Source organism: Lepidochelys kempii, chromosome 2 (genome assembly GCF_965140265.1).
Source record: "Lepidochelys kempii isolate rLepKem1 chromosome 2, rLepKem1.hap2, whole genome shotgun sequence".
Classification (NCBI taxonomy): domain Eukaryota; kingdom Metazoa; phylum Chordata; order Testudines; family Cheloniidae; genus Lepidochelys; species Lepidochelys kempii.
In genome coordinates, this window is record NC_133257.1 from 165065713 (window position 1) to 165078139 (window position 12427).

Sequence of the window (12427 nt, forward strand, 5' to 3'; positions counted from 1 at the left end):
ATTGTGTGAAAGGATTTTCCCTCCAGAAATGTGGGGGAGGGACTGGTCTTGTACTCTATACAAGACAGAGGGCTTGAAAAATTAGGTTAGGCAGTGCAAACTACTGGTATCCCAGCAGTTACAGGGGAAAGAGAGATCGAGGCCAGCTCTTTACATTACATTACCACCCTTGGTGTATCTGTTCTTTCTGTATTCTGTATAGTGCTGTAGTAATCTCTGATATTTAATCAAGAGATTAACAAATTCCATTTGTATTGTTGCATGGCTGAAGTCAATAAAAATTCGAGATGCTTAAACTGAGCACAATATGTAGGCTTTGAAGGATTAGATTTTTTCAGTAAATGTCGATAAACATCAATTCCACCACCAAATACCCAATGACAAAGTATTTCCATTGATAATAAGTGAAATGTACAGATAGGCAAAATGAAAAATGCTGCTTCAAAACTGACTTTGATTTCAGGATATTTACTTTGTATATTTTGACATGTGGTATTGACAACTTGTGTTTAACAGTTATAAAATTTAACTTTTTGAATCTCTCTACTATCACTAAAAAATTGTTTGACTCCTCAAGTTCCCACAACTATGAACATTAAAAAAAGATAAAAAATAGGAAATTTTTTTTTAAAAATAAACCAGTATTATCCATTGAAATTATCTATGTATATAATTATATCTGTGTGTGTGTGTGTATATATATATAAATGGAACTCTGCCAAGCCTAACTAATATGGTATTTTTTTCACTTCTAGCCTTCTGCAGTACAAGTGGTTTTAGGCAAAGCTATAGTGACATCTTTGAGAAAATGCAGCTGGCATGAAAGTCGATTTTAAAAATAAAGCTCACCAAACTCTCAAGCCAAAATAATACACAGTTAAAACCAATGGATTTCCTCTTTTCTCTGATACACAACCTTAGATGTTCCTCCCACAGAAAACTCCTTAGATCTTAGATATGAGTTCTAGGGCTCAGTCCATTCTCCAGTCTTTCTCACTTTTCTGCTTGCTACACTGTTTCTGTAATGACACAGATTAAATATATTAGTATGAACCAGAGCTCTAAAAGGGGACCAATACAGATGAGCACAGAACAGCAGGTTTCCATTAGACTGGAATTGTTTAGCTCTATTCTGAGGCTGAAGTATAAGACGAAATTATAGCAGGGTTCTGAAGTATTGTTTGATGGTACTTCAAAGAACTTGGACCAGATCCTCCAGTCCAGCAGAGATGCAGGGGAAATCAAACTGATTCCTTGTCTGCTAGTCAGATGGATCATAGCTACATGGCATCACCTGAAATTTTGGTAGGGACACAATGTTTCCCCAAAGCATCCAGCATCACAAAGAAATCTAAGGAGGCTGCAGTCCCACACCAGAGCACACTGACTGCATTTAGAAAGTTATCTCAGCAGCTACTCTGAAGAAACAAAAAGAAAAGGAGTACTTGTGGCACCTTAGAGACTAACCAATTTATTTGAGCATGAGCTTTCGTGAGCTACAGCTCACTTCATCAGATGCATCAGATGCATCTGATGAAGTGAGCTGTAGCTCACGAAAGCTCATGCTCAAATAAATTGGTTAGTCTCTAAGGTGCCACAAGTACTCCTTTTCTTTTTGCGAATACAGACTAACACGGCTGTTACTCTGAAATCTGAAGAAACAGTTCATCTGGAATGTCAATGCATAGACTATAATGGGATGTAATAAATTCTTTAGTAATGAATTACCCTCGGAATTGTCATAAGACAATGGTAAGAATCACAAAGTTATTTTTTTTCTACACCTAGAAGAAACATTATTAGAATAAGGAAACAGCATTATCCTAATGTATTCTGACTTCCTGGATCATGGAACGTTTTCTACCTATAAACTTCCCCAACCTCCTTTCTGCCTGGCTTATGACTGCAGATTTAAAAAGACAGTGCTCATTCTCCCACAAATCAATTACATTGTAAACATGTTTCTCACGCTTTTCTATAAAACTATGCCTCATTCATGATAAACACTCTTTAGACTTCTTACTCTTAGCAAGCCTCAGAAAGTCTGTCCATCCCTCTCCATTTCCTTTTCCCAAATACTTTGCAAATGTGCTTTAGCTGCTTGTACAAAAATATGGTGAGCTCTGGCTGTACCAGTCACTTGTGCAAAACAGGAGTTACACAGTTTGTTTTAAATTCTATTAAGGTCTAAATGGAGCAGCCTCTTACTCACACTGATGAATATTTACTTTCTTGAGAAGTCCTACTGACTTCAATGAGCCCTCACATCACATGCAACTAAGTACTTAGCAATTCATTGATATTAAGGCCAGAAGAAATCATTATGATCATACAATTTAAACCCTCTGCATCACATAGGCTCCTGTAAGGAAGAGTAGCAGAATCTGTCCCCTAGTACCTTTGGTGCTGTTGCTGTGTTGCCTTTCTTTTCTGTCTTTTCTTGTACTGATGAGATCCCCCTCCAGCCACATCTTTATTGCAGTGTAGATTATTTCCAACTTTATAAAATGTTTATCTACATTAAAAAGAAAAGACAGAAAAACTAAACCTCTATTGTGCTTTTGAATGACAGAAGCATCTAGAGTAGGGTGACCAGATGTCCCGATTTTATAGGGACCATCCCAATTTTTGGGTCTTTTTCTTATATAGGCTCCTATTACCCACCTACCCCCGTCCCGATTTTTAACATTAGCTTTCTGGTCACCATAATCTAGAGCCACCACTGTATAATTTATGCTTCCCAAACTTCTTCTGCAACCTCTTCATATGCTCTCTTGGTGACGCTGTGTCCTTTTTTCTTGGATTTTTCTAGAAAGGTTTAATTAACTGCTGCTGAAATTTCACTTCCAGAATTATTTGTCACCTTGTGTAGAATGCACTTATAGAAATGGGGTTTCATTGTGTGATGGATAAGACCAGGGTATCCCTAACCTCTGTAAAAAGTTGGGCAATAGCCAATCCATTTATTCATTATTTGATTTAGTTTCACTTATCTCTCCACAGAAGGGCAGAGGTCATAAGTGACGGGAAACTTCTGACAAATGTTCAAAACTTTGTAAGTGATATTGGAGATACTGAATTTCTACAAGAGGCTCATGCTTCTGCTGTATATTTTAAGCAAAAGAAAGGCTTGTATTGATTTTTGTTGATGGCATCAGCAATTTTGAAAGCATCACTGGTATTAATGGGGAAAGGTTAAATTCCCTGAAGAAAGATTGCTTCTGCTACTATTAGAAGTTTTTGCTGAGAGGAGCTTTTACTACTGCAAATTCACTTACAAAATATAACTGACCCAAAGCATAACTTGGTTTCCAAATTTAAATGATTTGTTTACAAAGTTGTGGAGAAAGTCTGGTAAAATTCTAAGTGGCAGTGATGGAGAATGAAGGGAAAAAAGGGCCTGTTCTCATTAAAATATGAAGATGTTAAATGATATCTCCTCATTAAAGCTCTGTTCCCCTCATGTCTGGTTTCTGAATTAAATACTGTGGCAGAGCACTGAATGCTTCATTGGTTAAACATGAGATTTTCAAAGGCACTCAGTCTTGGCACAACTCTGCCTCCATTGAAGTCAATGTAAATTTTTCAACTGACTTAAATGGGAGTGCAATTAGGCCAATACTGTGCACTTTTGAAAATTGCAAAGGCCCTGTCTACCAGTATAGCTATTCCAAAACAGGAAAAGGAATAAGCTATACTAATATAAAGTACTTTTCTATTTAGGCTTCAGAGGATAAGATTTTTATTAATGTGTTGGTAAAAATTGATTTCAGCTTGCACACACACAGATGAAAAAATATGTCAATTGATAATCATAGAAATGTACATATAGGCAAAGTAAGAACAATGCTTTATAATTTAGAGTTTGATTTAAGGGTATTTACTTTGTATTTTTTTACATTTGATAGACAATCAGTGTGTTAATGGTAATAAGGCTTTAACTTTTTTGAAACTCAATGTCTGTCATTAATAATTGTCTGAGCCCCATAATTCCCACCAAAATTTAAATAATTTAAAGTAAGAAAAATGCTTAAAAATAAACATGAATATCATCTATTGAAATTCTAAGAAAATCAAATTCTGTCAAGCCTACTACATCCGCGGTAGGGGATGTACTGATAGAAGTGTTTGGTTTAAAAATAAAATCACACCCTTAAGTGAAATAACTATACTGGTAAAAAAACTATATATAGCCCTTGCCTTAAAGAGACATTACAAAGGAAAAATCACGTTTTACCGTAAGCCTTAAATTTATTTGAATGAAAAGGCCATTTATGGTTGACCTCAGAGTTCAGTCATACTGGCCAATGAACTTCATGAACTTGCGGTCGCTCCGGTATTTGTAAATGTTATCTGGGTTCCAGGTCACATCCGCCCATGCTATTATAATCCTTGGATCCAGAATGGTTGTAAAAAAGTCAAAGTACTTCCTCCAGATTCTAATCATCCATTGCCAGGTACTTTCCTCTTCCTGGGTTCTCTCTTGCTCTTCCAAGGCCAATTTTACCCTTTCCAGCATCTCATGGAGTGCCTTTAATTCACGCTTACGCTCATACTTCTGCCGATGGTTAACAATCTTTTCAGCCCTCGGTTGTGCATTCTTTAGCATGGCATTGGTATCTTCATCGTATTCCAGTTGACATGACAAGGTAAAGTCTTGGGCTGCCTCCTCCCAATGCCCCAGAAGCATGTGTGCTTGCCCTCTCCACTTGTAAGACTGTGCTGAATTGGGGTTAAGCTCACAGGCTCTGTCACAGTCTCTAATGGCAGCATTTGGCTTCTGTAGTTTCACAAAGACACTGGCTCGGTTAACGTACAAGAGGGTGAACTGAGGATTCAACCTGATAGCATCTGTGAACAAGTCAATAGCTTTCTGAAGTTCACCTTCATCCAGGGCAGCAAAGGCATGTTCCCTCTTTTCATTGGCCTGGTCTATCATCTCATTTGTTATTTCCAAATATTCATCTCCCATTTCTTGGGGATCATCCAGATCTGGTTCAATAACACCTTCATCCTCAATTTCCAAGTCACTCTCCTCACTCTCAGCAGCTTCTGGTTGTTTCCCTTGCTCCTTTAATGTCTTCTTTGCAGAGGCATGTTTCACTGAACATAATATGGTATCTCCCATGCTGTCTATAGAGTCCCGCAGGAAACTCAATTGCTTGGCCCTCAAAAGAGTTGGATCCTGTCTGTAAAGATCCACCAAGGCCTGAAGTTCATTAATTTTTTTTGGATCCATGGTGCCTTGGCCGGAAGGAAGCTGGGCAACACACACTGTGATGGGTCAGAAGGAAAAGGTAAAAACTGTAGCAGTTGCTTAACTACTAACTGAATGTGAGACTTCACCAAGGAGGAACAAACTAGACTTATATATTCCCTTCTGACTGTGGTCTTTATACCGCAGTTTGCAAATACGTCTGTGGTAGTTTTCTGAAGGTGTCATTCTCTATTACAGCTCTGGTTATGTCATAAAAGTTCTGATGACGTCATCTGAACCCAGAAATTTTTTTTTATCTATTTAATCACCAGGCATGCATTCACTGAACTACATATATTATAGGAAAGCACAAGGGGAAAGAGGCTGAACATCCACCTATATTTGTACTGGAATTTTATCACCTTTTATTATTATATGTATAAGTAATAAGATTAGTTTGATCCCTTTATTTTTTTAAAGAATATGAGATCTTGCATTGCTATATAGAAGGTAATATAACATTTTTAACTGCACGGGATTCATAGATACAATCATATAGTGATTATAGAATATTTTACCTCTCATTATTTTATTATGACAACTGTAGTAACTATAACACCAGATTTGAGGCACTATAGCCAAGCTGTATCAGCATTTCCATTAAAGGCCCCTACAGTATATTTACTATTAATTACCTCTGTGTCAAAACACAGCAGATTGGTTCTCGACCAAGGAAGGAAGCTTTTTCCTTAATTTTGAGTAACATCTGTCCAGTACATTTTTTTTTTAATGGAGAGATGATTGTGTCTTCCGATTCTTTATTTCCTCACCCCTAGATAGGCAAGATATATACAGTTTACACTTGATAATTCAGTGTAAACTGTAACAGAGGACAGATAATAATTTTGGATAATAAAATAAATTTTCAGTAGGAAATTTTATACTCTTTAGAATAACACAATTTCTGACTACTGACATTTAGATAATCAAGATTACACTGTGAAATAGCCATCTATTTCAAATTCAGAACAGAAATCTTCTGATGTTTTCATAGGATTCCCTAGAGCTGCACACTCTCATTTCTACAAATATACTACTGATAAAAATCATTGCAAATTTGAAATGTTACATAGTTAAATATACTGTCCCATAACCACTCTTATGAATGAATACACCATATTTAAAATGGCATTAGAGTATCATTCACACTGAATGCATCCGATGAAGTGAGCTGTAGCTCACGAAGCTTATGCTCAAATAAATTTGTTAGTCTCTAAGGTGCCACAAGTCCTCCTTTTCTTTTTGCGAATACAGACTAACACGGCTGCTACTCTGAAACCATTCACATAAGTAATAATCAGTTTTAGAATCAGTGCTTTCTAGTTCATCTTCATAAAAGAGAAGCATCCCGGCCCACACAGACAGGCTTGTGCTATGAAACAATCACATGGATAATCTCCCCTCCCTATAAAATCCTTGGGGCTACCATAGCAATTGCATATATGGAAAAAGCAATTTTAGAAAGACATTTACTTTTTTTTTTTTTTCCAAAATGTGATATAGTAACTGAAAACAGAGAAGAATCCAGAATCATTTGACCAGACTTTTCTCTATGAACCAGTAGTAGTGAGTGCTTTGTGTACCATTAGTGGTCATGAAACACAGTTTATTGCTGTTTTAGAGGCTGACTTTTATTAAGGAAAAAGAACGTGGAAGAGTTAGTGATTCTCAAAATGCTCTGAGGAGCTATCCTTGAGTCAATGGGCTCTCCTGGGTGCTCTATCCTTTTTAAAATTGGTCCACTTATTTAGGTGTCTAAATTTTTACTGAGAAGCTACTGATTTTGAAATTGAGGCTCTTCCAGATAGCAGGTGAATGAGAGATCATACCACCACCCATGTTGGGACTGACTATCAATCAGTAGTGCTTGGTAATAAAAGACAAATGAGGCTAAGTTACCTCTATTTGAATTCCCTCCTTTATTCTCGTAAACAAAACAACTTGAATCAGATGGCTCTCTTCTCTCCAGCAGCTTAAGGGAAAGAACTACATGGGGAGGAGGGAAGGGGCTGATGGTTTCTAACCCAAGCTTGCCTAGAGCGGAAGTGGGGTGGGAGGGGCAAGGAGTTGAGGAAGAGAAGCACATCAGCTAGAGGCTTTGCATTTGTTGAAGGCAGCAAAGATGAAGCAGGGAGCAGTGTAGGTGGAGGCTGTGCTCATTTTCAGAAGGGAGATGAAGTAAAGAATCTATTTGGGGTGCAGAGAAGAATCACAAATTGGTTAGTTGATTTTATTTGGAAGATGAAAAATGATTGTATGTGGAGATAGGGAGTCAGAAATGTATTGTTCAAGAGGAGGATGTGTCTAAATATCACCTCAGCCCGGACATTTATTTTGAGCACCATCCACTACAGTTAAATACATTTAAATATTTAACTAAATTAATTGACGCTCTCTCCATCCTGAAGTAGGGAAATTGTAGTACTAGGAGTTAGGGTTGTATATGGACAGCTCCCTCCCATCGCCTATGAATGTGCTCTACCTGATCATTTTTAATCAAGGCCCCTCTCAAGTGAAATTTAGTCAGACCCTTTAACACCTTTAAGATAATTTTTGTCAGATTGTGAATCTTCTGAAGATGAGCTTTTCTGAACTGTAGCATAGAGTCTCCCTCAATGGGATAGCTCAGTGGTTTGAGCATTGGCCTGCTAAACCCTGGATTGTGAGTTCAATCCTTGAGGGGGCCATTTAGGGATCTGGGGCAAAGATTGGCCCTGCTTTGAGCAGGGGGTTGGACTAGATGACCTCCTGAGGTCCCTTCCATTCCCTTGAATTCTATGATTCAATACTAGTCCAGCATACCTGATATAAAAAATTCAAAAGAACCATGCCTCCTCCCATTTATTTTGTATAATATTGTATCTTGTTCATTTTGGGCTGATTTCAGTTTTTAAGGTATACTCTGATTGCTTGCCACCCATTTCTCACAGAACCCTTCTGACCGTGTCATGTCTGCTCAACACTAGCTTACATGAGGTATCCAGAGACTCTCAAAGACACCAGCTTGCATCCTTCCCCACCCCTAATTAATGTTGAATGAGTCCAGGTTTCCACTCAGCATTATGAAGTGTACTCCAAAACTTGATTAGAATTCATGCAGGTCTTCACTTTTACTGTGCAAATCCTTTGGTATCATGCCTCCAAAAGGCAGCAGTTCAGCAGAGCACTGAATTGTGGGCAAAATGTTAAGCATGTGTCATCCAATTAAAGCCAACGAGGGGACTCTCATACTTAAAGTAAAGCATGTGCTTAAGGTGCTGTGCTAGATCAGTGCCAAAAGGCGCAAATATAAAATTCAATGAGTGCACTTACCTTATTGCATTTTATTATAAGCTATTTGCAACACAAAATATAAAAAAGATTGAGGCAAGAGTTACGCAGAAATGATTGCATGAAATCCTGGGCTTCCTGGCTTTATAGTGTAGGCATAATAGGAAATAGGACTGTAATGAAATATTGCTATTAAAATTCATCTTTACAAAATCAAGCCATCCCAGAGCCTCCTCTCCCCATGAGTCAACTGGCAAGTCTCTAATGTTTGTCAACTTTTTGCTTTTTTTCGCACTCCCTTTTTAGTTCCTCACCTGCTCACTTCCTTTCCCTATGAAGGTATAAAAAAAAAAGGGATTTGAACTCCTTTCCAGCCATCTTTTTATGTTCATGTAAAGAGTATCATAGGGTGCATACATATTCAATCTTAAATGAAACAGCTTAAATGTTCAAGTCATATCTTCATGGATCGCCGTCATCATCAGCTCCTATTTAACTCCGCCGTAGTTTTGCCAGTTTTGTTATAAACTGGAGTATTAAAATGATTGTCTTGTACACTCAGTTGCTATTCTACATGATTGCCCTCCCATATAGAAACCCATTTCCTAAGTCAAGGTATTGTTGTATTGCAACAATGCATGCTTAAGGGAATGGAGTTACTTTGCTATTTGCCCCCAGAAATGTTTTTATTTGGCTCACAGAAAGCCACAAGTGAGAGTTCTGATTATAAATAAAATTGAAGCAAATAAAACAAGAAAAGGAAAGCACGCATCACATCACAGGTTGTGGTTTTAATTTGAATAATAGGTCATTTCTGGCTGACCACATTCAGTCCTGTTTTGCAGGTAAGCTTTATTAACTTTTGTATGTCACGGTATTTGTAAATGTTTTCTGGGTTCCAGACCACATCCAGGAAAGCAATCAGAACTCTTGGATCTAGTAAGGTTATGAAAAATGTCAGCTGCCTGTGACTTTTTCTAATCATGTCCTGCCAGTAATTTTCCTCTCTCTGGATTCTTTCTTCCTCTTCCAAGGCCAATTTCACCGTCTCCAGCCTTTCCTGGATCTCCCTTAACTCATGTCTTTGTTCATACTGCTCCTGATGTGCAGCAATCTTCCCAGCCCTTGGTTGCACCTTGTTTAACATGGCATTAGTATCTTCATTGTAATCCAGTTGACATGCCAAGGTAAAGTCCTGGGCTGCCTCCTCCCAGTGCTCCAGGAGCATGTGTGCTTGCCCTCTCCACTTGTAAGACTGTGCTGAATTGGGGTTAAGCTCACAGGCTCTGTCACAGTCTCTAATGGCAGCATTTGGCTTCTGTAGTTTCACAAAGACACTGGCTCGGTTAACGTACAAGAGGGTGAACTGAGGATTCAGCCTGATAGCATCTGTGAACAAGTCAATAGCTTTCTGAAGTTCACCTTCATCCAGGGCAGCAAAGGCATGTTCCCTCTTTTCATTGGCCTGGTCTATCATCTCATTTGTTATTTCCAAATATTCATCTCCCATTTCTCGGGGATCATCCAGATCTGGTTCAATAACACCTTCATCCTCAATTTCCAAGTCACTCTCCTTACTCTCAGCTGCCTCTAATGATTCCTCCACCTTCTCAGCTGTCTTCTTTACAGAGGTATTGCTTTGAAGAATCATCTCCTATGATTTTCACATTGTTCCACAGTAAACTTAGCTGCTTAGCCCTCACAAAGGCTGGATCCTGTCTGTATACATGCACCAGGGCCTGAAGTTTTTTCAGTCTCCTAAGATCCATGACACCCTGACCTGCACAGTATAGAGGAATTGGCAGGCTTTTTTTTTTTTTTTTTTTTTTTGCTGTTCTGCTTGTAAGCAGAGAGTGACGAATTAAACAGTAAGCTCTTCAGAAGAGAAAATCACTATGCAGTTCCAAATGAGCAGAACAACCTATAGCTTTCCCAGGCTCTCTTACAGTTGCTGCCGGTGGTTAAAAAGCTGTAGCTCCAACTCTGTGTATTGATGTCATAATACATGGAAATTCTGATGATATAATCAGTTCTGATATAAGAGCATAAAAACCTAACAGTATTTTATCTAATTTTTCATTTCTTTAAATATTTTAAATATAATTATATAAATGCCCAGGACTAAGTACAATAAGTGCACAGATGACACATGTGCCTGCTATATAGTATGTTTCATGTTTTAATACTGCTATTTTATTATCTCTACAATTAAAATGGATTTCCTATTTCAATAGCTTTATTATTTTCTAGTACCCAATGTGTGGGGTTTTTTTCTGGTTTAGAGGAAATCTTATGTAAGAGGCTTTCAAACTAGTGGGAAGAGAAGATCATCCTACCTATAAAGTTGGGAGAGATAAGGAGGAATCCCCTGGTTCTCTGTTGCGGTGGTTTGTGATGAGGACTGAAGAGGGTAAGTGAGTTAGGTGCCCAACTCTCACTGACTTTCAAAAAGAGTTAGGCACCTAATGTGCTTAGGCAGATTGAGTAATCTTGCAGTCCTCACTCAGTCAAAGTTCCCATTGACTCAAGTACATTTTGTTTAAGGAGTGACTATAATTAGGTATTATACTTTAACCCAAACTTATTTATATCATGGGCCACTGAGCTCTTCACTGCAGTGACAGACCCAATATCGAGCAACTTTGAATTTTGATCTACATACTTCACTTGGTCTACCTGGTGTGACGGGGCAACGACAGATGGCTATAGAAAAGTAATGGGAGATAGATATATTAGCTCCAGGCTAAACAAATCCCTGGTACCAGTTAAATGGCAGCTGTTCCATGTCAATTAAGACACCTAGGGCCAATTAAGAACTTTCCAGAAGGCAGGGAGAATGCTAGGTTGATTGGGACACCTGAAGCCAATCAGGGGGTGGCTGAAAGTAGTTAAAAGCCTCCCAGTTAGTCAGGTCAGGGCAGATGTCAGGAGCTGTGGGAGGAAGTTGTGCTGTTGGAGAGACTGTGCAGTACTCACCATATCAGGCACAAGGAAGGAGACCCTGAGGTAAGGGTGAAGTGGAGCTTGAGGAAGTGGGGGCTGCTGTGGGGAAGTAGCCCAGGAAATTGTACGTATCATGTTTCTAAAAGGTCAGCTACCATAGCTGATACTATTAGGGTCCCTGGGCTAGAGCCCAGAATCGAGGGTGGGCCTGGGCTCCTGCCTTTGCCCCCCGCCCCCGATTAACCACTGAAACTGTGAGACAAGAGAGACTGTGCAAGGGAGGATAGCTTCTCCTCACCTCCCTCGCTGGCTTATGTTCAAAATGGCTCAGTAGACTGTGACCCTTGTCTCTAGAGAGACAAGGATTATGTGGAGTGTCACAGTGACCCTCTGAGCAAAATCCACCAGGAAACAAGGGACCCATGGAGACAAGGACAGAGCTTTGTCACACTGGTTAATAAGAAGAGGAAATTTTCATAGACCCAAAGAAACAACAGCCTGCACTGGGCCAACAGTAGTTGAGGTTTGTGCCAGATTAACTTCTCTCTCTGAAACACACACACACGTGCACACACACACACACACACACACACACACACACCCCTCATACCTTTCTCCAGCAAAAGAAAATGTTTCAATCAAAATCACACATTATAGATGTAAAAATCAGCCTTTGATGGTTTGTGTGATTAGTCAGCTTTGAATGTTTTATAAACTAATAACATGGCATCTAACTAATAAGGGCATCTAAATAATAAAAGTGCTTAGTGATTGTGCCTTGTCTTTTTTGTTTTGTTTTTAAATGGAAAATGCTAATGAGATAAATAGGTAAAGGAGCAGAGAAATGACCTTGAAATTTAGGCTAATACATCCTACAAGCTACTTTCCTGTTTTAGCTCCCATTTCATCAAAATACTTAACCGCAGGCCTAACTGTAAACATGGGCAACTAAATTTG

At 38.7% G+C, this 12427-nt stretch overlaps 2 protein-coding genes across 2 annotated transcripts; both read right to left on the bottom strand.

The window, feature by feature from the left end:
- Positions 1-4291: 4291 nt before the first annotated feature.
- Positions 4292-5239, bottom strand: LOC140905988 (putative protein FAM10A4). Its single transcript, XM_073329475.1, has one exon. It carries the CDS (start codon positions 5237-5239, stop codon positions 4292-4294), a length of 948 nt encoding a protein of 315 aa, XP_073185576.1.
- Positions 5240-9335: 4096 nt separating this feature from the next.
- LOC140906144 (putative protein FAM10A4) lies at positions 9336-10296 on the bottom strand. Its single transcript, XM_073329647.1, is given in 2 exon segments — positions 9336-10173; positions 10175-10296. Coding segments are annotated over 2 exon segments (960 nt in total).
- Positions 10297-12427: the final 2131 nt, after the last annotated feature.